Raw genomic sequence first — 27,934 nt, 5'->3', positions numbered from 1 at the left:
AATAATACCAGCCAAGAATAGAAGGCCAAATAAGACCAAAATAGGGGGCTGGGGCATATTTGCAAAGGTAGTAATTAGTATATTTGAAATCAGACTGTAAAGGTGCATTGAATGATACATTTATCTTTTTGTTTGTGAATCAATCAAATATCCAGGCATACCTTTGGGTTTGACTTCAGCTTCCACTGACCTAATCTTTGAATGTGTTTTGAATCATCAATCAATCATTTTATTAATACTAAAAACACCATTACAAAACATAAAAAAGTTATTTGGCCCAAGAAGCTTTGCTTGTTATGGGCCATATGACACAATAATAGAGCACTAAAACAACCATAAATAATGGCCTAAATCAAACAATACATGTTAAATGAGGATGAGGAAGAATAAACACTAGCATGTAGAAAAAAAAACTGAATAAACAAGGACTTTAAAAGTTAAGAAGATTCCCCAAAACAATTTTAAAAAGAATAAGAGAGAGAGAGAGAGTTATGAGTTAAGGAAGAATTAAAAAAAAGAGAAACAATAGGAAAAGAGGAAACAGGAAAAATAAAAACAAAGGAGAGAGAGAGAGAGAGAGAGAGAGAAATTACTAAATAGGAAAGATCTGACAAAATCATGCCTTTGCAGAAAGAAATAGAGGGAAATCCGAAGAGATGGAGTTCCACAATAGAATTGATTGATATACAGGAGACCTCTGGGCTGCTGTAGAAGATCGTTTTGGTAAAATAAATCGTCAAGAAGAACTACGTAAAGAAGAAGAGTACCTACCTGAGCCTGTCCGTGAGAAAAATTGCTGCAGGGGCAGTGGGAGAGTACCTAGAAAAGCAGAATGCACTAGATAAAAAGTACTTTTACCTATAATATGATCCAGCAGAGCTATTCCAGTATCATTATAAAGATCAGGGGAAGAGTAAAGCCAAGGGAGAAGAAAAGTAGCCTTCACTGCCCTATTTGTGGCTCTTTGGAGTGAGCAGAGAAGAGATTTATTAGTATTACCCCAGACAGAGCAGCAATAAGAAAGGTAAGGATAAATACAAGCATAATAAAGAGAAACCATAATATCAGGAGGAAGAAATGAGTTAACCTGGTACAACATTGAAGACTGGTGGAGGATTAAGGAATGGGTGTGAGTTATATGTGGTTTAAAAGAAAGAAAACAGTCAAGATACACACCAAGAAATTTCACCATAGTAGCTTGTGGTATAATATTGTTCCCACAAGTCAGGGTGATTAGTTCCTGTATGTCTTTCATACGGTAAGGGGTCCTGAAGTTGGCAATGGCACTCTTTTGGCTGTTAAGAGCCATACCATTTGACCAGCACCAATCTTTTACTTTATCAAGAAGACCTTGAGCCATAGAAGTGGCAGATGGCAGGTTCACTGCAGCAATGAAAAAGTTACTGTCATCAGCAAAAAGAACCAGGTGAACATGGGGATGAAGACCATCAACAAGATCATTAATGTAAATTAGAAACAGAAGTGGTCCAAGCACAGAGCCTTGTGGGACACCTTTCAAAACAGGCAAAGTAAAGGAAGAAGTATGGTTAACCAGAACATACTGAGATCTCTCTGAGAGGTAGGACCTAAACCATTATAGTGGGACTCCATGCACTCCAAATAGAGATAGTTTAGACAGAAGAACATTGTGGTCAACCATATCAAAGGTCTTTGAAAAGTCAAGAAATAGATCCAAAACACACAAGCCCTTGCCCAGATTAACACGCACAAACTCTGTTGCATCAGAAAGTGCATGCAAGGTAGAGAATGAGGGACAAAAACCATACTGATGGTTTGTTATGAGAGAATTTCCAGCAGCCAAATTAGTACTAAATACAAACGAAGAGAGTCAACAATACACTACTTTTTTAACAACCTTAGAGATGACAGGAAGAAGAGAAATAGGTCTGTAGTTTGAAATTGGACATGAATCACCTTTTTTATGCAAAGGTACAACAGTAGCAACTTTAAATGAATGAGGAAAAACACCAGAAGAAAGAGAGAGGTTATTTATGTGTGAGATGGGTAAGAAACAAACTGACTAATTTTTTTTAAGGACATTATTACTCAAACCAAAACTATCAACTGAATGACTGCTTGGAAGTTCAGAAATAATACTAGAAATCTCAGTAGCACTATATGGGGAAAGGAAAAAAACTTCTCTGTCAAGGGAAAAACAACTTACTCTACTCAGGGGTGGAATGAGAACTGAAGGAAGTGTGGTGAAATACCAATTGAGGGCATCGCTAAGGATTTTTTGTCCACAACCGATCCATCAGCTTTCCTATAAAGACATGGGGAAGATTGTTTGAGTTTATTGCGTGAAAGAGCTTCATTAATTACAGTCGAAACCTTGCGCAAATTCCCCTTACGCTCATTAATTCAACGCAAAAAATACAGCTTTTTTGCTAAATGAGCTGAAGAAGTGAGCATATTTTTGTAATGTTTATACTTCAAAAGATCATCCTGTGTACAGATTTTCATGAAGGCCAAGGAAAAGTTTTGTTGCTCTTCTTTGGATACTTTTTAGGGCCACATCATCCACTTTTGTATTTGGGGGGGGGCTAAAACTATTCTAAACTGACAGTAAAGCTACCTGGGTTCTTTTTATAATAACTAGTCCAAGGTTTTTTCCTCAGTAAATGATTCAAGCTGTTTGCCTGAGGGCTTTTGTTCCCGAGATAAAAAAAAAAATTCTTTTAGCTTTCATGGCTCAATTGATGGTCCATGTTGATTGGAGACTAAAGACCCCTTCTCCAGTTTCAACAACACCAAAAAGTTAACAGCATACATGGCAAGTGGGTTGTCTAGATTTAGTGTCTGATCATTTGTGTATATGCTGAACATGGTTTGTCCTAGAATAATTCTTTGTGGGACAGCCACTGAGAACAGGGGAGGGAGTTAACTAGGTAGGATTGTTATATATCATGCCCTCTGACACCTTTCTGGTTAAATTGCTTGATACTGTAGAACCACACCATACATAACCTGATACTGTATCCTGATAAGATCCAAAATTGGACCTTATTTCACTCCAAAGTGCAAATTAAGGTAATTCAGGTAATGCTTTTGCCTGATCAAGTAGGAGAATGTCCACTGGTCGTCAAAAGTTTAGTTCCAATGTTATGTAACTGTAACAGATATGTTACAACTATTCAGCCTTTACAAGAACCATGCTGTCCATCAATAAGCAGTTTGTTGTTTGCTAAATGGGTCACCAAATTATCACTGGCATTACCCTCTATGACTTTGCTAATCCCTGAAATTAAATTAATTGGTTTGTAATTTTTATCACAATCCTTGTTTCCCTTCTTAAAGATTGAATTGATATATATAAAAAAGATAAAGATCCTCCAGAGCCCTTGCGGGTGTCAAATCAACATTTCGGTTGATGGACCTTTTTAAAGGGATAAGTAGCAATCTCAGTTGCATTTGATGCTTGTGTGGTTCCAATATTGAGTTATTTTTGTCCAATATAAAATGTCAAACATCTAGATGACTGCGTTTACAGTATACATGACAGTTTCTTTAAGTTCTTAGGTAAAGATTATGGGACCAGCTTCTTTATTTGTATCAAGGTTTTTCAGTCTCTTATAGATATCAACAGTGGTGAATTATTTAGATAGCATTGAAGTAATCATTTCAACAGTGGGAATATCTATTGGTGCAGACATTTTAATTTAGAACCATTGACATTCTTGTTTTTATTGCCTAATCCTTAGTTGACCTTAAGCCTTAAAGGAAAAAGATAGAGTTTTCTGTGCACGCTGGTGCAGGCCTTTGTGAATTAGGGGGCTAAGATCTTTTTTCAGGGAGATAGATGAGCCACAATAACGAAATGTCAAGTTCTTGGATACTATTTCCCAATTTTCCGAGGGAGGTCTTTGAGACCATTTGAGGATAGAATTCCTCCACCACTCTGTTGGTAGTAATTGGCTAGAGTAAAACGCTTGAACTGTCCTACCAAACACTAATTTTGTCTGTTGATCTGTTTATGAAGGTTCTATTCTCCTACCTCAACAGCTTTATGCAGTAGCAAAACAGTACTGTGCCAAAATATTATCAGTATCTCAAACAAAGAGCTTTGTTTGGAGGGATCAAATTCTTCACAGTCAAATCTTAGTGGTCATGTACATAGAAATTAACTTCTTTGGCTCATTGATCATAACATTGAAATAATTAAATTTAAATAGCTACTTTTTAGTAACAGTCTTGGTCCCCAGGCTTTATGATAGGTTCAAGTTTCAGTATTCTGGCTACCACTCCTTGAAAACCACCTTCAAAGAAGTAGGCAGGTTTTCAGTACCAGGTGCATTGCCAGTTTTGTGCCAGTCTTGCATTATAAGTGCTTGGCATCATATTGGGTTTGAGGTATTTTTCCTCTTAAGATTAATCTAAATATTTTAATCTAAATAAGATTAATCTAAATATTCTAATATTTTTATTCTAAGTCATATTTTGTATATGCTTGGCTGAGGACAGACCTTGGGTATAAAGGCGAAGTATTCATTTAAGGATACAAAATTTTACAGTCTTATGTTTATTTCTCATTGTTTTGCTTGTTGTTGTTTGTGTAGTGGAAAGGCAGTTTAATCTTTGTTAAAACTTAGAGCGAACTGACATTATTTCGTATATGAAAGAGGCTGTCCCCTCCTCTACGCCTCACTCTTTACGCTAAAGTTTGGCTCTTTGTCATAACTCTTCTTTTTAAAACAATAAAAACTTTAGCGTAAAGAGCGAGGCGTTGAGGAGGGACAGTCCCTTTCATATAAGGAATAATTTCTGTTTGTTTCAAGTCTTAATGTTGCTCCTTGCTTTCAGTTAAAAAAAACCTGTTTTTTATTTAATTTCTGAACGTTTTTCAGTTAATGGAGGTTCGAATTTGGCTCACCATACATGAAAAATTAAAACAAATTTGCATGTTAATTTTGGCAGATTTATTTTGTATTTGAAGGGTTGCCCCCTCCTCAATGCCTTGCTCTTTATGCTTAAGCTGTTAGCACTTTTAAAAAAAGCTTTCTATTCTAATTAAACGGTCCCCGTGTTTTGGTAAACGGTCTTAAGAAATTAAGACAAACAGTCAAACTTTAGCGTAAAGAGTAAGGTATTGAGGAGGAGGGGGCAACCCTTCATATATAGAATAATTTCTACTCGTTTTTCAAAATATACCGGTAAATTTGTCTCACCTTCTGTGAAATACACCTTTCCCCCTCATGTAAATTTCCTCTGTGGAAATTTCATCCAACATATAGTGCACCCCCCATCAAATTCCCTGCAGAGAGTTCCATCCTTGCTGAGAATCCCAATCCCTGTAAAATTGTTCTTGGAAGACCCAATCTGAAAAATTCTTTTATATCAAACCGATTTCTTGATTACTCCAAAAATACTCCTTCTGTGGAAATTATTTCCCAGAAATCAAAACACACGGGTAAAAGCCTCTGGATAATTCCCCCCAGAAGATCCTCACATGAAAAATATTGCAATGAGAATGTAAGACAATTAAAAAGGATTTTGTATGGTAATTCTGTCAAATCCCCCCAGTGTAACATTTCCCCCTCCAGAAAGTTCCCTTCCCAAGGAAGATTTCCCCCATATAAATCCATCCCAAGCACCCCCGCCCCCCCAAATGTCTGTATACTTCCCAATAACTAATACTATATATAAACAATGAGTAAAGTTCATAACTTACATGCCTCTCCCCACAGACTGGGGGGTTATTTTACACCTAAATACATAATTATTTGATCCTTCGACTATACTGCACAAAATGGATGTCTCAAAATTTTTGTCAGATGATTTTTGGGAAAAAATGGGCATGGGAGGAGGCCCAGTTGCCCTCTAATCTTTTAGGTCAATAAAAAAGGGAACTAGAACTTTTAATTTCCGTTCGTATGCACCCTCTTCCAATCTTCTAGGACCATTATTTCGGTACAACCACCCCTGGGGAAAAAATAAATAAACACGCATCCATAATATGTTTACTGGCAAAAATAGCAAAATTCCATATTTTGGCAGATATAAGCTTGAAACTTCTACTGTAGGGTTCTCTGGTACACTGAATCTTATTCCGTGATTTTCATTAAGATTCTTAATTTTAGGGGGTCTTTTCCTCTATTTCAAATATCATGCAAATTTTCTCAGGCTTTTAACTTTTGATGGGTAACACTAAACTTGGCGAATCTTATATATTTGGAATTAGCATAATAAGCTGATTCTTTTGATGTATCTATTCCATTTTCTAGAGTTTTGGTTACTCTAAAAGCCAAAACTGTGTGCAACTATACTGAAATAAAGTCTGTATTTTATGCTTATTCAAAATACTCAAAATATATCAAGGTTGGAATTACTCATAAAAAAAGTAATTTCCATTACAAAATGTGTATCACTCATCTCCCTTCTTGTTTTGGCGCAGTCTAGCGTTTTTCTGTTTTCATTTACATTTTTAAAAATTGGTTAACCAAAAGGTAATAAAATTCAACTTTAGGAAGCAAACAAAAAGCATTTCATTGGTAAATACACATTTTATTATGGAAATCAAATTTCTGTGAATAATTCCAATCCTGTTATAGCTTAAGTATTTGAATAAGCATAAAATGTAGACTTTACTTCAATGTAATTACATACAGATCTGTCCTTTTGCTTAGTGTCAGGGGATTAGAGACATTTCTCTGATGACAGGGTGAGGGATGTAAGCACAAAAAACCACATATCTAGTCCATATTATAACTAGGTGAACCTCTGTGCTGTTTACTGCTATGAATTTCCTTATTCATCACTTTTCTAGACTCTTCGTTTTGCTTTAAAGATTTAGTTGATTGCTGACTGTCACAGAAAGTTTTTTTTTCGTAAAATATTGGCAAAGACTTTATAGGAGTGGGGGACTTTATTTACTATCTTCATTGAACTATTTAGTTTTGAAGGTAGAGCAATGACTTATAGTTTTCACTATTTAAACTCTTCAATTCTGAAGAGTTGCGTTATTCAGCCCTTGTCTTAAGTGATTATTAATTCTTGGCACAAATGTGCTTTTTCCCCTTCTATTCTTCCCTTCAGAATTTCCCCTCCTTTCTGTGAATTTCAAGGTCTGATAATGTCTATTTTTGTTTCAGGTTTTCTGAACCCTTTAATTGGCATAACGTCTAGAATAATCAACCAAGAACTCAGTCAGAACTATGCCTTATGTTTATATAGGTCAGTGCATTTTATCTTAATTTTTTAGATTGTACTCAGCAATACATCCATTGTTTGTGAGATTTTTAGCCTTTTATAGGGGTACCTTCTTACATTAATTTTTTTTTTCATTGTTTTGTTTACATTTCCGCATTTTTATCACATTTGAATCAACAAAATGAAATTGAATAAACGGATTTATAGGGACAGACAGGGATCAAAGAAGTTAGGACATGTTGTCCCTTATATTGTCTTATGTTGTCCCTTATAGGGACAGACAGGGACCAAGGAAGTTAGAACAATGATGCAGTAACTTTTTCATTCTTGTTTGCTCTCTCAAGTGTATGTTTTTGCTTGATTTTTTTTATAGATTAGAAGATGTACTTTAGTAAATTTCAGAGAAAAGTAGTTTTGTTACTTTACTTCTTTATCTAGAAGAACTTATCCAACACCGCTGCACAACTTAACAAGCAAATGTATAAACATGAGTGAGGCAAAGAACATGACAAGTTATTTTTTCACAACCACAGTTTTTAGTGGACCAGCTTGATGCCATACAAGAATGACTGAAGGTATTATTACCAAAAACAGATGACAATAACCTTGAATTTTTCTTTACAGTTGCATACATCATCAAAAACGGATTGATGAAGTAGCTCAAGCTGACACGGTATTATCACGAATACTCATAATGTTTATTTAAAATTGCACTTTCTAGCCTTGTTTTTAGTATCGATCATTTGTCGAATAATTTTTCACAACTGACTTGTGAAAAACATAAAGTCAAAAGGTTCTTTTAGCTCAAGAAAATAAATGTATATGTGGCAAAATATAGAAATTCAAGTATAGCATTAACTCCTTACTTTGTTTTAATGTTTCTACATTAGGTAGAGTCATATTGTCATAATTTATTCCTGTATATGTGACCATTTTTGTTATTTTAACTTAGGAGTGGGGGAGTTGGTAATTGCCTTCACCATATGCGTTTCCTCCCTTCTCCTCGAGTTTGAAAAACACATTTTATCAAAACTGCAAAATTGTCTGCATATTTGAAAAGAAATCCCACCTACCCATACAACGATGGACGTCATTAGGTCCTATTATAAGATCATAAGCTGTAGTTAAGCTGCTCTGCATTGTTGTTATTGACCAAGTCTTGTGAAACTGGAAGACCCTTTGGGATTCTACCTGATTTGTGAATATTTTCAGCACTTTGGACATATTTACTGATAAACATTTTACCACCATTTTCACATATCCGTTCTTTTTGGTTACAGTGCATTTAAATAATTTTTTTATCTAAATTTGAGTACCCAATGATTTTCTTGCATCAATATCTTTCTTGGGAAGAAAGTTTATTTGTAAAAAAATGAAGAATTAAAAAAAAAGGACTTACACCATAGAAAAATCATAAGAAAATCTTACAAACACTTATAGTAATTTGTTTAGAAAGAAAGAAATTGATTCATGGAATATGTCATGTTTTGATTCCAATTTGGTCTTGGTCATGCATGGGCTAGCAACTTAAACTAAAATGTCTTTCAGAACTTAAAATGTTAACATTTACTATGAATCTGATTATGTTTAAAAATAAAACATTATACAGTTGTTTTTTATCCTCAGTCTGTAGTCTAAATCCTTAAATTACCCTGAACTTAAATTAAGCTTCCACTGATTCTCTTTGCCTGTGAATTTTAGGTGTGAATTTTTAGAGATTTTAAATATCTCTGTTGGTCTGTTGACACGTGGTCACCCGTGGAGAGTCTCCCAGCAGAAGTTGTAGGCCTTGAATATCGTCTTTAAACTTCTGTGAGAGAAGCATTTTTGCCTTTAATGTTGGCAGCACCTATTATTTAATAGAGCATTTTCGTTGTTCTAATTGCGGTAATTTACAAGACTAGTATCATACCAGTGTATTTGCTGGTGCTGTGAATTTTGCTTAAAAAAAGAAAATGCAATGGTTACTAAAGTAGAAATGAAATAGTTATGTAAAATTTGGAACAGGTGCAATTTTTGGAACAGATCAACTTCTGATCTTTAAAGTGTTTATATTCTTTACAGTAAATTCAGATAATAGTTTCCAGCCTAAAAAGCAAACGATTGCTTAGCCTAGAACAGCAGTGTTGTTGACGTTATTTTTCAAGTTGAAAAAAGTTCTAGGGCCTTCTTCGTCTTGTAATTCCATTTATGTCCACTATTTCTTTCTTTAAACAAATATATATAAAAAAGATTTGGCATTTTCTTTTGTAAGTCATTCAAGGGTGTTATAAAGATTTCTGTTTTATAAAGATTTGTGGAATGTAAAATGCAGGCCAATCTGATTTCAAATATTCCGTCATTCTTATGTGAATATTGAACAGTTGTAGCAACTTATTTTACAAATTCAGATATGGTTTTACAAGTCTGTCTGGACATACAATCAAATTTTGAATTTATTTACTTTTTAGGAAGAAAAAATGGTTTTATCGGGAAAACTCTATGGGAAATACTTGGAAATTTGAAGGATTTTGGTAAAGGAAGGATGGTTGTTCGAAGCAAGCACGAACGAATTTATAAGGAGCCATGCTATTATAGAATTGTTCATGCTCAACCACTTATGGATGAGGTAATACTTTTTCATTTGCCAAGGCTTCTTATTATATGGAACGACTATTATGACCATTATTGTGCCATTTAAGTCTGGTCTTTTGTTCCACAATGGGTGTGTTCTGAAGTGCCAAATTTTCAGGCTTTAGTTGAAATGCGTTGGACAGCTTCAAATGAATAATCGATTCTAGACTTATTGATGTATGGGAAGATAGAGGTAAAGATTTGCTTTCCCCCCAGAAGTTATAAATATTAGAAGTTATGAAAGACTTTATAAGCTATATTATATTATGGGGGGGGGGGGGTGTCCAGTGAAATTGAATCTGAAACTCAGAAGTTGACACCGCACGAAGTGATAGGTTTATTGCTGTAGTGAATGTAAATGACCAAAATCAATTGTTCACTTTCGCCTAAGCAGGCTGGACTCCTTGTTGCTCTGAACGGAAATCAAACTTATCTAGAGAAAGGTATTTTTTTTTCTATTTTGGTTTCTCATATCGATGAATTTTTCTTATGAATATATATCATGTGAAATTTTGTAAAGGACCTGTAAAAATGTAACTTATAGAATCTTGTTAAATTTTATAAACATGCAGGTGATCAAAATAACAAGGACCAAGCACATTTAGCTCTGATAGTTGACTGAGCTAATTGTGGATGGAATCATTGTAGCAATAGCTGTATTATCGTCTGCCAATGTGTATTATCTTGCTCGTGGTCATTTTAAATCACTCATTTTCTTATTTTTATTGAAATATTGACTAGCTTGGAACTCTTGAAAATCTTTTTAGTCGTTACGAGACTGTGTGCGTCGTTGATAACCTCATGAATGCTAATGATGTTTCACAGCTAGAACTCTCGTGTGACCATGTGTTATTTTTTGACCTGCCAAACTGACATCTAGTCGTCCTTCCGGTGGGCTAGTGATTGCAGCGAATAAGAAGTTGTACGTCTTTCTGAATCTTCTGATGAATATTTTTCAGTTGATTTTGGTGCATTTGTTTTGATGTGTGTGTATATGCCTATGAGCAATCGGAATGCGATCTCTTATCGTTAATATGCCGCAACGTGTGCTCTGCTTCCTAAATCCAGTCACAAGTTTCAGTAAAAATTAGTCAATATTTAATCGGTGATTTTAACAGGGATCTTAAAAATGACTGCTTACTAAAATGTTACTTTCCCCCGTCTTTTAGTGGTGCTTTTCGACTACCGAAATCGAAGCCGTTTTCTTATGTGCACAACTCCTTTTCCACCTTCTTGTCTAAATTTCGTACTAGTGGGTGCTCCACAGATAAGGGGGATCCTTTTTCAATGTTTCGAACGAGATCATAACCAGCAATCACTTAAATTTGCGGTTTTGGCTTGCTTGATTCTCTGGTTCTTCATGTGCAAAAGCTCCCTTTAAGAATTTTTCTCCGCGTCTGATAAAAGGAAATTCGATGGTTGTTCTTTGAGCACTGTAAGTATTTTCTCAGTGTCTCTGATTGTAATAGCTACATTTCCCGACAGTACGGTGTTTCGGAGATTTGTCAAAAAAAAGGATGAAATGTCTCGTAGATGTGATGATAGTTGCAATAGAATTGCGATTTTCCATTGACCTGTCTTTTATCAAGTTCCTAGTGTCGTAAGTTGCGAAGTAGTATGTGACCCATGCTGAATTAGTGCTTAAAAGTTGAAGTTGTCAATAATTGTCGGTAATTTTGTCATTGTTCTTTTTGTTTTATTTTTCTAATACTCCTCTTAGTGCGTCTTTGTTAGGTACAGAGGGTAACAGTAAATCATTATTTTATAAATAGTTGTTTTTTTTTAGAATTTGTGTAATTAAAAAAGCTTTTAATACAAAAGACTTAGAAGAAGAAACACAAATAACACTTTGGCAAACTTGCTTCTAGATATCTTGAAGTAAAAAGATCATTTATCCCATTTGTAAAATTCATATCTGGGAACGCAAGATGAACATCTCCATTTGACAAAGGATTTCCAGAATATTGAGTTTCAGAGATGTTAGGACAGAAGTACTCAAAAGTGAGCATGGTTTACTTTAAAGCTAGATATTTAAGCCCTTACCAATCTAATATCTCCATCAGTATCTGGTCTCACCTCTTTCACCAGAGTGTAAATTGATAAAACAATAAGAGCCTGTTAACTGACATGGGAAACAGTGTTGTGAAAGTGAACTACTTTTTTTTTCGGACTCGACCTTCCAAAAAAACTTCAGATTTTTTTTTAACCTGTTCGTGAACCTATGAGCAGAACTTTTATGCACCTATGGTGCCGTGGAGGGATTTTACAGGCAGTATATATTTTTATCGCCAATGGGATGAAAGTAGGTTTGCAACATTACTTCACCTGAACCATCTATGGCCAATCTTCTAAATTAGAGATTCAAATACTTTTTATCACATATCCGCTTATCCAATATAGGGAAACTGCTTTTGTTTTTTTTATCTTTGAAAATAATAATGTCCCCTTTTTATTTTAGAAAAATCTGTATGGGCGAGTTCTTGTTGAAGAGGTGTTTCGAGGAAGGAAGAATCCAGAGCTGAAAGATTTAACTGCAATCACATATAAAAATGACTTTAAACTTGTCCCAAAACATGAAGAGCACAAGCTCATCAATGTTGCACCTGTTGAACTGCCTGAAACTGTTGTACCTTCTGAAATTGAGCCCCCTCCACTATTGAAGGTAATTTCATGTCATTTGACTGTGTAGCTTTTCATTCACCCATATTCATTTATGTTAAGGACTGGTTGAATAATAGGATTTATGTGCATATCTTGAACATTATGGAGTAGTGCATTAAAGAATTCTTCTAGGAATTAGGAGCGAATGCTCTAAAAAAGTTGTTTTTATGCTACTTAACTGCCCCTTTTTATAATTAGCAGTATCTCAAAATCATTAGAAGCAGGGCTGGGGGAGGGAATGGGTTAGTCCCAAAAAAGGTTAAGATTCGCCCTATCCCTTAGTGCCTTCAAAAGGAGATCCCCCCCAGAGGGTTACAACCCCTCGACTGAGCAACAAAGTAGTAAATGTTTTTCAAAGAAACTCGTGCAGTATATACAAGTATTTCTCAGGTTTAACCGATAAAACGGTTAAATGAATGAATGAATTTTATGGTCGGGGCACAGTGCCTTACTTTCTCCTTACTCAGGGAATTCTGTTTCCCAACTTTGGCAGCCCGACGTGTTATTCTTTGCACTAACTTCGAGATGAATCTGCGTCTTAACCCACGCTTTCAATATCTACTCCTAGCTCCTTATTGCCTACTAAAGCCCCGTTTACCTTGATCAAAGCACAAAAAATTCCGGTCCTAAATCCTATCAATACAAGAACTGAGCATTATGGAAAGAGCTTTGTACCAGTGTTTGTTGAAGTCATAAATAAATGAAAATTGTACCTTTTTTTCCATCCCGTGCATTACGAATTTGTTTTCTCAGCCGGGCTCTGGACATTTTGTAACTTATTTTATTATTAAAATGAACCTGAACCTTATTTTACAATGTGTCAGTTTGTTAGCCTTTGTAAATGACAGACCAGTCGAAACCATCACTATATGTTTTTTTTATAATGCACCTGACAAAAAACGAATTTTTTTTTATAATGTTATATGTTTATGATATACCTGACGAAACAAATAATTTACTGAAATGTTTACGATGTACCAACAATGCTATTGGTTTTTCAGTAGAAAAAAATTGCTACTGAAAAGAGTGACTTATATAAATCACGTATGTTTTTATAATGTACCTGATAAAAAACGACAAATTCGGTAGTTTAAAGTTATGAAAGTTTGTTTGCAAATAAAGCATCATTTATTCATTCAAGGCCTAATAAAGAAAATGAAAATAATTACAGGCTGTGGATCAAGAGAATACACTGGACATATTTTAGTCCTGACCTCCACTCAATCGCTCTCCATGCAGAATTTAAAATTCTGCATGTCCATAGAGTCCAAATCCTGCATGGACATACAGTCCATAGGACTGTACAAAAAGAGAAAACCTATTTTGCAATGCATATTCCATCCATTTGCTGAACAAAAGGTTCAAAAAGGCTAAAAAAGATTCATCAATACCACAGCATCAAATTGAAAGCATCGCTTAGGTGGGAGATAAGGGAAATTTCACTGCCATACTCTGTTTTCCTAAATTGAGCGACAAACTAGGGATAACTTCAAAATTATAATCTTAATATCGCATTTAAAAAAAAGTAAGATTTATACAGTTTTTTCAGCTGTCGTAAGGATAAACCCTCTCTGGGTAGTGGTTTTTATAGAATCCCCTGTTCTTGTTTCAAACATAGACAGCTTAATAGCGCTGCATTAGTAAAGAGCGATATACTCCCATGTATTATTATTCTTTCTTTTCGACGAGGCCACTTAGGATGAAAGGAATGATTGTAGAAACTTTCAAATGCTCATTCGAATGGAAGCTGAAAGTTCTGTTGCCATTTTTAAGAGTTAAAAGTGAGTGGAGAACAACCAGCCTCCCTTCCATGCCCTTTTAAGCTAACCACCACTGTCTTAATCCCCAAAGACATGCAATGAAAATTTTGCGATATAAGTTTTAAAATATAAAAGGGAGTGCGTTTGGACCTGGGTATCCTGAAAACCCTAAGAGTATTAAATCCTAACTTTCATGAAATGTCGAGGAGAAAGTTGAACCAAATCATGACACTTATCTGCATCCAGGTTACCAAAAGGTTGTATCTGAAATAACTCAGGAATGACTAAGAGCATTAAGTTGAAAATTTCGGAAAACGTTGGACCGAATCAGAAGACAGTATGTCTAACCAGGTTGTCAAAAGGGTGGTTCTGTGATACCCCAAGAACAGCTATGGAGGATAAGTTGAAACTTTCAGCGAATAGTCTGGGGTGTTGGACTAAATTAAAAGACACTACAAGTATCCAGGTTGAGCATCCTACGAGCTTATCTGCAGTATCAAGGAAATTCAAGAGGGTTAGATGAAAACTTTGAGGAAATGTTGAAAGGGATGTTGAACTAAATATCAGACACTGTGTGCATCCATGTTGTCGAAAAAGTCGTATCTGCAATATCTCAGGAACATCTGATGGTGTTAAGTTCATAGTGCCTTTGTAAAAGACACTATATAGATACATCTGCAATATCTTCTGAATGGAAATAGCCATTTTGTTTATAATAGCTGAAGATTCAATAATTATGTCTCCGGGGATTACATGACCCGCACAACCTTTGGGAGGTTTTAAATTATACAATTTCCGTTCTTAGGATGTTGCAGACATGGTATTTTGACAACCTGGATGCGCATATTGTCTGTCTTTTGATTTAGATGAACCATTCCTTTAAAGTTTTAAGTGAATATTTTAGACATTCCGAGAGATATATCATATACGCCATTTGGCAATCTGGCAGCACATAGTGCCTTTTGTTTTGTCTTGCGACATAATCGTGCATAAATTATAGGTCCCATAAGAGCTTAAAAAACAACATTATTTTGTCTGGATTGGACACAAAATTGTTTACTCTTTTCTCCCGTCTCGAATGCTGAATTCTAATTTCCCTTGTCCAACTCTCAGCCCTTTCTTTGTTCAACATAGCTGAAAGTTCCAATTCCATCCAAGCCATTTCAAATATATTTCAGGCATGGTATTTCGATGAACTAGACACTCATATTATCTTTCGACGTGCCTAGCCCCCCTTAGCCAAAAATTGAAGCCCACTCTTTCCTTCAAGGCCCCCTCAAAGTTTCAACTCGATCCCTTAAACCACTTCCAATATACTGTAAATAAATTGATATATATATATATATATATATATATATATATATATATTATCAGAAATAAAATTCGTTTTTGGTCCTTTATTGGGTCCCCTGACATGCCCTACCTCTCAACACACAAAAAAAAGATTATGATTATCTGGATCCGGAGAAAGATTTTGAAGTTTTGAGCTAAGGATTCTCTTGGCCTAATGAATAATCTTCTTGGCCAAGAAAATGATCCCCGAAAATTTTGAGCTAATTGAACATCCAGTCATGACCCTTGCCTCAGGGGCTATGGAGTCATGTTATTTCTGGGGAATATTTGTTTAACTTTTTCGACTATTTTGAATAAAATGGCTATATATATATATATATATATATATATATATATATATATATATATATATATATATATATATATATATATATATATATATATATATATATATATATATATATATATATATATATATATATATATATATATATATATATATATATATATATATATATATATATATATATATATATATGATTCCTTGCAAAAATGATCCAAGCATTAGTAGGCTTGACATGCAAGATTAGAGAACATTTTCAATAAAGTACATTTATTGTAGTACATTTTAGTACATTTTCAGTAAAGAAGGAGTTCTTCCACTATTGGAATTTTCTCCACCAACTCTAAATAATTATTTTGATGCTCGTGACACGTGTTAACGCCTCAGGAAAAGGGGTTGCTTGCCAGAGGAATTTGGCTGGCTAAAATGATGTACATTAGAAGCATCGAAACATGACAATGTTTTTTTTTAATGATAAGTAAGTTTAAACTGTCATAAATGAGACACACTAGCACGATAACTGACGAATTATCCAAGTAAAAATTGATTTAATAATCAGGATGACAGCTTACTAAGTTACTTGAATCGTAAATTTTTGCAATTCCAGATGCTATGTGCTCAAAGACGTGCTGCACGTGGAGAAGATACAGAAAATATTTCAATGGAAATGATTATTAGAGAAACAACTTTTACATCAAGAGTTCGCAGAGCAAAATCAGGAGAACAGCCAACTATACCAATTAACTTAAACCCCTCCAAACTAAACCCATCGTCTCGATTATATCAAGGTATACAAGACACTAACCCTCAAAGTTAATTTTTTTTATTCATAGTCAAATAAAAATGAAAACCTTATTTTTCACTGCCTTTGTCTGTATTCTCTTCAGCTGTTTTTGTTTTTTCTTCATCTTTCATGTTATTTATTTCAGATGGCTTTTCTTTTTCTGGCCTATCTTCAACCTTCACTGGCTTTCCTCCTCCTTTTTTATCTTCAACTTTTACTGCCTCTCCTTTTTCTATTTCATCTTCATCTTGTGGCGGCACTTCTTCTTTTATTTCCATATTTCTTTGCAGACATTTTTTGCTCAATTCTATTAAATTATATTTAGCATTTTCATCATACTCTTCAGCAATACATATACATACTGTACTCTTGATAATTTCAAGAATGAGAGATTTATGTGGTTTGACTAAAGTTCCAATTAATTGTGGGTAAATTTCTTGAAATAAGCACAGTAATTCTGGGAGTATGTTATCTCTTTTTATGTTGCTATTTCTTGCATGAACTTGAATATGAAAGTTTTTGGCATCTTTAAAATGTTCTGTGATGATAGGTTGCAAAGCCTTCTTAATTTCTTCGATAGATGCTCTGCAGGTTAACTCAACAGGGAGAAGTCTGAGAAGAAATCGCGTTTTTTGTTCTCCATTTTCCTTAATGTCATTTATTATTTTTTGGGCTACCTCAAGTGGGGAAGGGACCTAAAAAGATCAATTCTTGATAAAAGGCAACAGAAGGTCCACATAAAACCTAGAAATTCAGAGATTTAAGCTCCCTTTTCAAGAAAAGTTAGTACAAATTTTGACCTTCATAAAAATCCCTCTACCCATAGGCAAGTACTACCTTTTGAGTCCCTTTTACTGACAAAAAAAACTCACTTCACAGTGTCTCGCGACTTTCGAAGTGAAAGTAAGCAAATTCGACACCTACTTCAAAGGAACTGCATCTCAAAATTTAAAAACACATGATAAGGACCATCAAGATTGTCTAAGAAGAGCTTATTTGGTATTTACCAAATATTTATGTGATGACATATTATTCATGTGAAGATACTAAGGCAAAGGGATTGCATTTTGGAGGTTAGCCCTCCTCCCAGCATTTTTGGTAAAAATAAACAAGTTGATAAAGAATCTGTTAAAATTGCAGTGCAAAGTATTTCAGTTTAGTCCCTCAAACAAAAGCCCCAGCCCCCCAAAAAATCGAGTTCTACTACAAGGGTCTGATAATTGAAGCACTTCTCAATTATTAACCTGAGCAACACAATTCTGTCAATGCATCCCCTTCTTTTCTTAGAATCACATTATTTTCCTCGCAAAACTTCATTAACATCATATTTTAATAAGCATCACTATGCGATGTTTTAATAAGTAGGCATGTTTCAGATTTCTATAGAAAAAATGCACTTAAGTAGTACTTTTTAAAATTGATTAGTATACAAGAAGTTAAATTTTTGCTCATAAATGTCTAGTCCTAAAATAAGATCTGACAGTGAATTGAGACTTATGTATAGTAATTAAAGGTTGACTATGTAAAAATCAAAAACAATTATATGCCAGAAACCAATAAAACAGCATCAACCGGTTAGAATAATAGTTTAAGCTATTGATGAAAACTACTGATGTTATGCAACTGAGATTACTGCATCTGACTTCCCTGTTATAAAAGCAGAATTTTGATTGTGTAAAGGTAAGTGCACAAGCAATATCCCTTTCTCTATTAATTGATGGTTGAACTGAGGTGAAAAAGACGATATAGTTAAAATGAGCACTTTGGCCCTTATAAGAGCCCAAACCAAGGACTCCACAATTAAGTCTTGTCGGGAGGTAATTTTCTTTTGAAAAGGTGTGGTGGTAATAAGTTAAAACTTTTTGAATGTGCTAGAAAGAATTAATAGCTTGATTTAAATGAATATGACTTGGTTTGAGATAGACACAAGGACAGATGGGGGCTAGTACACTGAGAAATAGGTCTCAAATTGATTTTGTAGTCTCACTATTTCTCAGCCAGGGATGAGCGTTACCTCTTCTGGCTTGTTGTCAGAAGCGCAAAGACAACCTTCATGTAGGCGTGGTTAAGGTTTTGAATAAGAATGTGAAGTTATTTTCTGTTGGAATACCTCTGAATATTTGACCAGTGTCAATACAAAGGACATGTTTGTCTAACAGATAAAACTAACTGTAAAATACGCAAATCAGTTTTAAGCCAAATGCAGCAATTAAAAAAAGTGGATAATTAGCTTTTCATATCTTCTAAGTTATTGACGTTTTATTCATTTTGTGAAAATTCTATATGGGTAGATTCTTTGTTGATTTTGAGTACTGGGCATGCTATTTAAATGTTGCCTAGTGCTCAAACTGGAAATCTCCCAATTAATTTCTTCTTGAGCATAAAACAGGTCCCACAATTGAAAAAAACATTCAATAGGGGCTAAGAAAGAAAAACAATTTTACTTTCTAAAAACTGGAGAGACTGAAGCAAAATATTTAAGAACAAAAAAACTTGTTCTACTTATCATCCATGATGTACAGGATTTATATATTTTAAATTTCTGCACAGCTTGATTCTGGCAAATCATTTTTGTCCCCAAACCCATAAAAACCATTAACTGACAAGATGCTGAATTTTTGTGTCATCAAAATTGCCAACACTTAATCTTTTACTCTGTAAAACATTTATTTCCATAAAAGCGAATATACCAGTAAAACTGTTACCTATCCTTAGGTGCTTGTGAAAGCTTGCTGTTGTATTTACATTTCCTGACCCTGGATGACCTTGTTAGTGCAGATAGTCTTTAAAGGTTGATTGCAATCTATTTGTGCATGAATGTTCCTTATTTAAACCATGGCTTTTCAAGTGACCTCGGTTCTAGACTTTAAAGGAAGAATTAAGCCTTTGCAGCTTTGTAATACTATCTGCAATTAGCTGAAACATCAATCCCTGAAATACAGCAAGTTGTAGCAATTGGTTTTTTTTTTGCAAGTTAATGGAAAATTGCTGATAAAAATCACAGTCAATCAGATAAGAGATAGATACTGGTAAACATTGAGAAGGGAACAAGTCCGAATCAATAATTAGGTTTCATATCAGCCTGCTGATCAATACTGAGGAAACAGGATTTCCCTTGCTATTGGTTTGACTTGAAATTCTTTTGAACCTTATTTCAAGTATATTTTCAAATTTAGGGGGTTGAAACAAGCTTGATTCAAGGATTTATCATTGAGCAACATTTTCAGGGTTTACTCTGTTAGCCATTTTCTGATTTGCTTTATGATAAGCATACTTTTATTAATTTCTTGGCAGTTCTTGAATCAAGGATTTATTTGGATTTAATGATTTATCTTGGCCATTTTAATCATGGTTCTTCTTGAATCCAATGAGTTTATCAAGGAGGCACACTCGTGCCTCTTTAAAGAGGCGAACCACGACAATGTTAAGTGATCTTCGGTTCCAGTGGTCGCAGAGGGATGGGGAGGGATGCATTTCGTAGCCCGAGCTCCAACTAAGAAACATGCCAAATTTCACCCTCCTCCGACTTTTCCTTCATGGGGAAAATCTGGCCGAAAGTCTCGACCCACCAACACCAGCCCCCCTTTAACGTTTTCCGATCGGGCTAATTCACAAGTTAAGGTCCCCTAGGGCTCAGGAGCTTATCCGCGAAATTTCAGCTCGATCCGATAACTCCTTCCCTATTTTCCAGAAACCACGCATAGCCACTTAATGTTCATATTCTTTTTTTTTCTGCCACGCCTGCAGGTCACAGCCGACATCGGATCTGGGTGTACAAAGACTCATTTGACGCGGAATTCTCCGAGTAATTTTGCTTGAAAGTTTCATCGGAAAATCTTAACCCCCCGATTTTCTAGCTTAGAAAAACCCCACTTCCCTATAAGAGCCCATGTTAAGTTTTTTGTTGTTAAAAGTTATGAATTTCAACATCAAGTACATCAAAATGATCAGCTCGACATGGTGAGGCTGACTGAAAGCTTCAAAAAATTCTGTCTTAATCCGTAAAATTTTTATTTGAGAAAAATGACAGAAACCCTTTTTTTTATTTCTGCCACGCCTACAGGTCACAGCCGACATCGGATCTGGGTGTACGAAGACTCAATCGACGCGGAATTCTCCGAGTAATTTTCCTGGTAAGTTTCATAGGAAAATCTTAACCCCCCAATTTTCTAGCTTAGAAAAACCCAATTTCCCCATTGAAGGTAAAATTTTCTCTTGTAATAACATCACTTGTTTGAAAAATTCTTACACAAACAGCGGCTTGGCGCAGCGGAAGCGTGCTGTGCCCATAACCCAGAGGTCGGTGGATCGAAACCGCTAGCTGCTAACTTTTTAAAATTTGTAAAATTAGGTAATTTTGTCAGTTTGAATTTATTGATACAGAAAGGGAGAAAATAAACATGGAAACATGTGATCAGAATTACATACTGGAATGTTCACAAGAATTTATACTGAAGCGGGGGTAAGGCTTGATGGAAGCAAGTTAAAAGAACCATTTAAATTGATTTCCTAAATGAAACCGTTGGTGAAATTTTCTATTGTAATAACTTGTTTGATAACAAGCATAACAGCAACTTGGCGCGGCGGAAGCGCTCTGGGCCCATAAACCGGAGGCGGGTGGGTAAAACCCACTAGCTGCCAAATTTTTAATTAAGCTGCTAAACTATTAAAATTATCAAAATTAGATAATTTTGTCAGTTTGAATTTATTGATACAGAAAGCGAGAAAATAAACATGGAAAATTATTATTAAATTACATCCACCATGGATTGTAGAAAAACGTACAGAAATAATATGAAAAAAACTTCGTTTTCTTAAAGAGTTAAAGAGGCTGCGTCCCAAAGTCGAACCTTAAAACGTACAGGGACTTCATTGTTACTAATTACTAGTTTCAGCGCAATGGTTCTTCTGTCCTCTTGTGTTTAACATTTTTCGAAGTTATTCCATTATTCATTCATTCCAATTTTTTGTTAATTAAAAGAGGGCCTTTCCGAAGCCAAGAGCGGGGGGTTAGGGGGCGGCAGCCCCCCACAACAAAAAACCTGTACAAAAGAGTCTTTAAAAGCGGGGGGATTGGGGGGCGGCAGCCCCCCTACTGCCTCTCCTAATTCCTGTACGTTTTAAGGTTCGACTTTGGGACGCAGCCTCTTTAACTCTTTAAGAAAACGAAGTTTTTTCATATTATCATGATTTTAGATTCACTATCACTTTTGAAGTGACAGGTTTTTTTCCTGAATGATAAGGGCTTAGTAGACTCAGTCTGAAATTTTACAAATTAGCCAAAACTTGGTAAGGAAAAGTTCAGCAAAACTGGGATTTTTCAATTTTTAATCTACTTTTACTGCAGTTTTTTCTATGCAAAAACAACAAAAAATGGTGACAAATTTTTTTAATCTTTAGGAGAAAAGGGCTTGATCTAGGGAGCCACTTTGCAGCACAATAGAAACCATTAGTTCCAATAGTTGTAGATTTCAAAACTTCCAATAGTTGACAAGATGCTGCTACTTCCTGGCAAGACTAACTTTGTTTCTCCTTGCAATATCCTATGGAATCTCAAAGAAGAAGTATTGGTTCCCAAAAAATAATTCCCATACTAAAAAATTTTTTGTTCTTCCATGAATACATTCACTAATAGCCTGTTTACACTTGATGTCCTTGTGAACAGTTTTAGCTCCACCAAAATCAGAGGCTTGTTTGAACATAGTTGATGCAAAGCACACAGCACAGTAAAACATAAAAAAAAAACAAGAGCTAAGAGCTCATATGGCACTTGTGACAAGGCAAGAAGAGCTAAGAGCCAAGAGATCATATTGTATGAGCTCTAGCAAAATTCTATGAATCAATAGATTGATTTAAAAGGAAAATAAGAGGCTTAATGCCGATCAGGATTTAAAATAAGAGCTCTGAGTCATGATGTCCTTCTAAATATTAAAATTCATTAAGATCCAATCACCCACTCGTATGTTATAAATACCTATTTTTTTATTTTTCCTCTCCCTTTAGCCCCCCAGATGGTCGGATCTGGGAAAACGACTTTATCAAGTCAATTTTTGCAGCTCCCTGACATGCCTACCAATTTTCATCGTCCTAGCACGTCCAGGGGCACCAAACTCGCCAAATCACTGAACCCCTCCCCCCAACTCCCCCAAAGAGAGCGAATCTAGTACGGTTCCGTCAATCACGTATCAAGGACATTTGCTTATTCTATCCAGCAAGCTTCATCCCGATTCCTCCACTCAAAGTGTTTTCCAAGATTTCCCCTCCAACTGCCCCCAATGTCAAAAGATCTGGTCTGGATTTGAAATAAGAGCTCTGAGACATGAATTCCTTCTAAATATCAAATTTCATTAAGATCTGATCACCTATTCGTTAAATAAAAATATCCAAATTTTCACGTTTTCCAAGAATTCTGGTTTCCCCCTCCAACTCCCCCAATGTAACAGGATCTGGTCGAAATTTAAAATTAGAGCTTTAAAGCGCAAGACTCATCTAAATATTAAATTTCATTAAGATCTGGTCACCCTTTTGTAAGTTACAAATACCTCAATTTTCAAAATTACCCCCCCCCCCCAACTCCACCAAAGAGAGCAGATTCGGTCCGTTGAGACATAATATCCTTCTAAAAATCCAATTTCATTGAGATTCGATAACCCATTCGTAAGTTAAATACCTCCCCCCCCAACTACCCCAAAAGCGGATCCGTTCTGGTTATGTCAATCATGTATCTAGGACTTGTGTGCTTATTTTTCCCACCAAGTTTCATCCCAATCCCTCCACTCTAAGTGTTTGCCAAGTTTTAGGTTTTCCCCTCCCAACTCTCCCCCCCCCAATGTCACCAGATCTGTTTGGGATTTAACATAAGAGCTCTGAGACACAATATCCTTCTAAATATCAAATTTCTTTGAGATCCAATCACCTGTTCATAAGTTAAAAATACCTCATTTTTTTCTATTTTTCAGAATTAACCCCCCCCCCCCCAACTACCCCAAAGAGAGCGGATCTGTTCCGGTTATGTCAATCATGTATCTAGGACTTGTGATTATTTTTCCCACCAAGTTTCATCCTGATCCCTCCACTCTAAGTGTTTTCAAGTTTTTGGTTTCCCTCTCCCAACTCCCCTCCAATGTCACCAGATCTGTTTGGGATTTAAAATAAGAGCTCTGAGACACGATATCCTTCTAAATACCAAATTTCATTGAGATCCGGTCACCTGTTCATAAGTTAAAAATGACTCATTTTTTCTAATTTTTCAGAATTACCCCCCCCCCCCCCCTCAACTACCCCAAAGAGAGCGGATCCGTTCCGGTTATGTCAACCATGTATCTAGGACTTGCACTTATTTTTCCCACCAAGTTTCATCCCAATCCCTCCACTCTAAGTGTTTTCCAAGTTTTAGGTCCCCCCCCAGTGTCACCAGATCTGTTCGGGATTTAAAATAAGAGCTCTGAGACACGATATTCTTCTAAATATCAAATTTCAGTGAGATCCAATCACCCATTTGTAAGTTAAAAATACCTCATTTTTTCTAATTTTTCAGAATTAACACCCCCCCCCCAACTACCCCAAAGAGAGCGGTTCTGTTTCAGTTATGTCAATAATGTATCTAGGACTTGTGCTTATTTTTTCTACCAATTTTCATCCCGGTCCCTAGGACTTTTGCTTATTTTTTCCACCAAGTTTCATCCCAATCCCTCCACTCTAAGTGTTTTCCAAGATTTTAGGTTTCCCCCTCCCAACCCAACCCCCCAATGTCACCAGATCCGGCAGGGATTTAAAATAACAGCTTTGAGACATGATATCTTTCTAAACATCAAATTTCACTGAGATCTGATCAACCATTTTTAAGTTAAAAATACTTCAATTTTTCTATTTTTTCTGAATTAACAGGTCCCCCACTCATCCCCAGATGGTCCAATCGGGAAAACGACTATTTCTAATTTAATCTGGTCTGGTCCCTGACACGCCTGCCAAATTTCATTGTCATAGCTTACCTAGAAGTGCCTAAAGTAGCAAAACCAGGACTGACAGACCAACAGAATTTGCGATTGCTATATGTCACTTGGTTAATACCAAGTGCCATATATATATATATATATATATATATATATATATATATATATATATATATATATATATATATATATATATATATATATATATACAATATGCAGTGGGCAAAATTTCTGCACATTTGGAAAATCCAGATTAGCATTCATAGCACATTAACATGAAGCTGTGGAAAATCCTTAACATTGTTTATTTGCCAATTTAGTTTTCCCAGTTCCAGAAAGACAACTTTGGTACAGCCCTTGGTCTCCTCAATTTTTTAGCTATTTGTATATTAAGAATGGATAGTGTTTCTTTAGGTTGAATTGGCTTCTGTATACTCTATAGACAAAAGCTTTGAGATCAAATGTATCTGTGAGTAATGCATGATTTTGGTTTGGATAAATGTTGAATTTTCCCCCCTTGATGTTAAAACTAAATCTGTTACAGCATGGAAACACAAAAGACAGGTTTGACCAGGAAGACCATGGCCTTGAGGATTACTTAAGGAAAAATACTAGATAAGAGGCTTTTTGCTATCTTGACAAGAATTTTGACTAAAATGAATGGAACTTCAACAAATATTTTCAGAACCTAAACTTTGTCCTTGAAATATCATTTAAAGTGTCCTCCTTTACCTCTTTGCCCTGCAAAGGGGACTAACTTTGATAAACTTACACAAACTTTGTGTTTTAAAAATGAAACTTCAGAAATAGGTTTATAACACAAATAAGACCCAAGGAACATTGAGCCTCAGGGGTGTCAACTGAGATGAGAGTGTTAGGGCCCCACCCTAGATTTCCACCAGTACAATTTTTTGGGGGGCAAGAGGAGGGCTCATTGAAAAACTAATTTTTTACATATTTATTGACACCATTAGATTCTGAAAAATATATTTTACCCCCCCCCCCTAAATTTTTGTGAACTGACAAGCCTGTTGAGCCTCATAACTTTCTTGGGTCTAGTCAATTTATAGATCTGAGGTTTTCAAATATCTTGAAAAATCTCTGCTTTGGGAGAATACATCTTTTAGAAATGGTTCAAACCCTAAATTATACCCTTGGTATGTTTTTCAGGCTTCTATCTCTACTTCCTCCCTATTTCTAAGGATATTCTGAGGCAGACATTTAAACAGGATTTTCAGGGGATAGGCAGTAATGAAAAGAAAATATTTGAAAATTTGAGTAAGAAGTGCCAAGAGATTAAAGAAAATAATTTGAGTTTTGAAGTTTAGGCAGGCTATTGTTTTAAAAACCACTGTAAAACAATCATAAATATGTATTACCTCATTTCATGAAAATGGGCAAATCCATAACCTTCTTTACATATTGCCATTAAGTTCACAACAGCATTACTCTTTTGTCTCTTTTCTTAGGTGCTTTGTTAGTATTAACAATTCTAAATTGTTAGTTTTTGCTTTTCTGGAATATAGTGATAATGTTATATTTTCTGTGGCTAACCACATCTAAAGGAAATATGCTAATAAAATAAGACTATCACCATTAGATTATTCATTTTATACTCTTTTCAAGTGTGATGGTCTCTTTTCTGGTAAAAAAAAACACCCTCTTCCTCCCACAATGGTCCCAGATGCTAGGATGTATAAAAAACTAAAAGAAAGCACTAAAACAACAAAATTTTCACCTTATAATATGCAGCATGTTTCTATTAATCAGTTATTGTATTTCCTTCTATTGTTATCAATATTTTGTAAACAGTCAAGAATTATCATTCTTTTGAAGGACGCACCTCTATAAAATAAAAACAATACTAATTGATTCCTTGCTTTATGTTCCTTTTCAATATGATAGTCATTACCCTGACAATTCATCCCACACTACCACTTGATAGTCCCATATAGAGCCCTAATAATACAAAATTTTTTATTGATTGAATATAGTTGTACATTATGTGTCCTTTGTCAAAACAAGTTTTTGCATAACCTATTTTTCATATTCTAAGGCTATATTCAGTACCATCAAAGGGATGGGTACATTGCCAGAAAAGTGGCCATGACATTTGGAAAGAGTATAAAATAAGGAGTTGAATGGTATTACTTTTATTTAGTTCAGATATTTCCTTCAGAAGATTGGTAATTCTAGACTTTTGTCTAGTTGGCTGTATATTTATCTATAAGAGGCAGGGAAGATAATGAAGCAACACCTTCTAGGAATGAAATAAGCTAAATAGTCCAAGTAATTGTGTAAGTCTAGGAGCAGTCCAGTACATAAGGATACATTTTAAGAAAATAATTCTTACTTCATAATATGCAGAATAATTCTAGTTAACATATTTTGAAGGAGGGGGGGGGGAATCTTTATCTTCATTTCTTTCACTGCTGTACAATTTTTTTTTTAAATAAAATGCTGAAAAATAAACATAAATTAAATTACATTTTCTATTTTCAAATAACCTAACCTAAATTCATAGTTACACACCATCAATGCTATCTATCAAAAACACATCAATAGAAAAATACTCATCATCTGGATTAAGTATGGTTATGCTAGTTAGAAGGCACTTGGGTGTTTGTTCAGGCTATAAAGGATTTTCAGAACCCAGAGAATAGACACAAACATTTAAAATGTGATTGAAAAACTGGAAACACAAGGAAAGAAGTGAAGATAAAGGTTTTCCCTCTGTAAAATATATTATTTAGGATTAATGTGTATATTAGGAAGTAACAGTTGTTTTTTTAACATGTAACCTTATGTATTGGACAGCTCCTAGACCAACACCCAAGTATCTATGATTGTTTTGATGAAATTAAAAAAAAAATTCTAAGAGTTCCTTAGTTCTGAACAGCACTTCATCTTTTTTCTATCATATTCCTGTCTTGTAAACAGAAGAATATCCTATAATCCTATAGCCTAATAGCCTACTTACTGTGGTTTTTATGAAGACAACATTGTTTGCACCACTATCTACAACTTGGAATCTTTTTTGTTCTATTTCTGCAGTTCTCAGGCTCTTTAACTCAGAGTCTAGATCAGATTCTATATCTTCAGAACAAGCTGGTGACTTCTTTTCCAGGCCATATAGTTTGTCAGAAACTTCATTGAGAATATTATATGCTTCTCTTACACATTGTTTCTCAGCATTATTACAAGTGCACAAAAAACCCTTCAGACCAGGTGACAGTTGTCTTCCTTTAAGTTTAATCGCCTTCGCGGATTTTTTATAATATTCTTTGGCTTTTCTTTTTCTTTCTCCTGTCATGATCAATTTTATTCAAAAGTTACTTCCTTGCCACTCCTACCAGAGTTG

The 27,934-nt window shown here is 35.1% G+C and overlaps 2 protein-coding genes across 4 annotated transcripts in view; one reads left to right on the top strand and one right to left on the bottom strand.

The window, feature by feature from the left end:
- Positions 1-16,692, top strand: part of LOC136026146 (small ribosomal subunit protein mS34-like) — a 21,342-nt gene extending 4,650 nt beyond the window's left edge. For all 3 annotated transcript variants that reach the window (XM_065702447.1, XM_065702448.1, XM_065702449.1), the window contains exons 2-5: positions 7,110-7,191; positions 9,618-9,775; positions 12,239-12,442; positions 16,445-16,692. In XM_065702447.1, coding sequence (XP_065558519.1) covers positions 7,173-7,191; positions 9,618-9,775; positions 12,239-12,442; positions 16,445-16,654 — 591 coding nt within the window. In that variant the 5' untranslated portion in view covers positions 7,110-7,172 and the 3' untranslated portion in view covers positions 16,655-16,692. The remainder of the gene's footprint in view (positions 1-7,109; positions 7,192-9,617; positions 9,776-12,238; positions 12,443-16,444) is intronic.
- On the bottom strand, positions 16,645-27,934 carry LOC136026145 (THUMP domain-containing protein 1-like). Its single transcript, XM_065702445.1, has 2 exons — positions 27,554-27,934; positions 16,645-17,316 (listed from the first exon to the last, which is right to left on the bottom strand). The coding sequence occupies exons 1-2, from the start codon at positions 27,884-27,886 to the stop codon at positions 16,690-16,692; spliced, it is 960 nt and encodes a 319-aa protein (XP_065558517.1). The 5' UTR covers positions 27,887-27,934; the 3' UTR covers positions 16,645-16,689.

This window comes from Artemia franciscana, chromosome 4, assembly GCF_032884065.1.
Source record: "Artemia franciscana chromosome 4, ASM3288406v1, whole genome shotgun sequence".
NCBI lineage: Eukaryota > Metazoa > Arthropoda > Branchiopoda > Anostraca > Artemiidae > Artemia > Artemia franciscana.
This window is presented reverse-complemented; position numbering and strand designations above follow the sequence as displayed.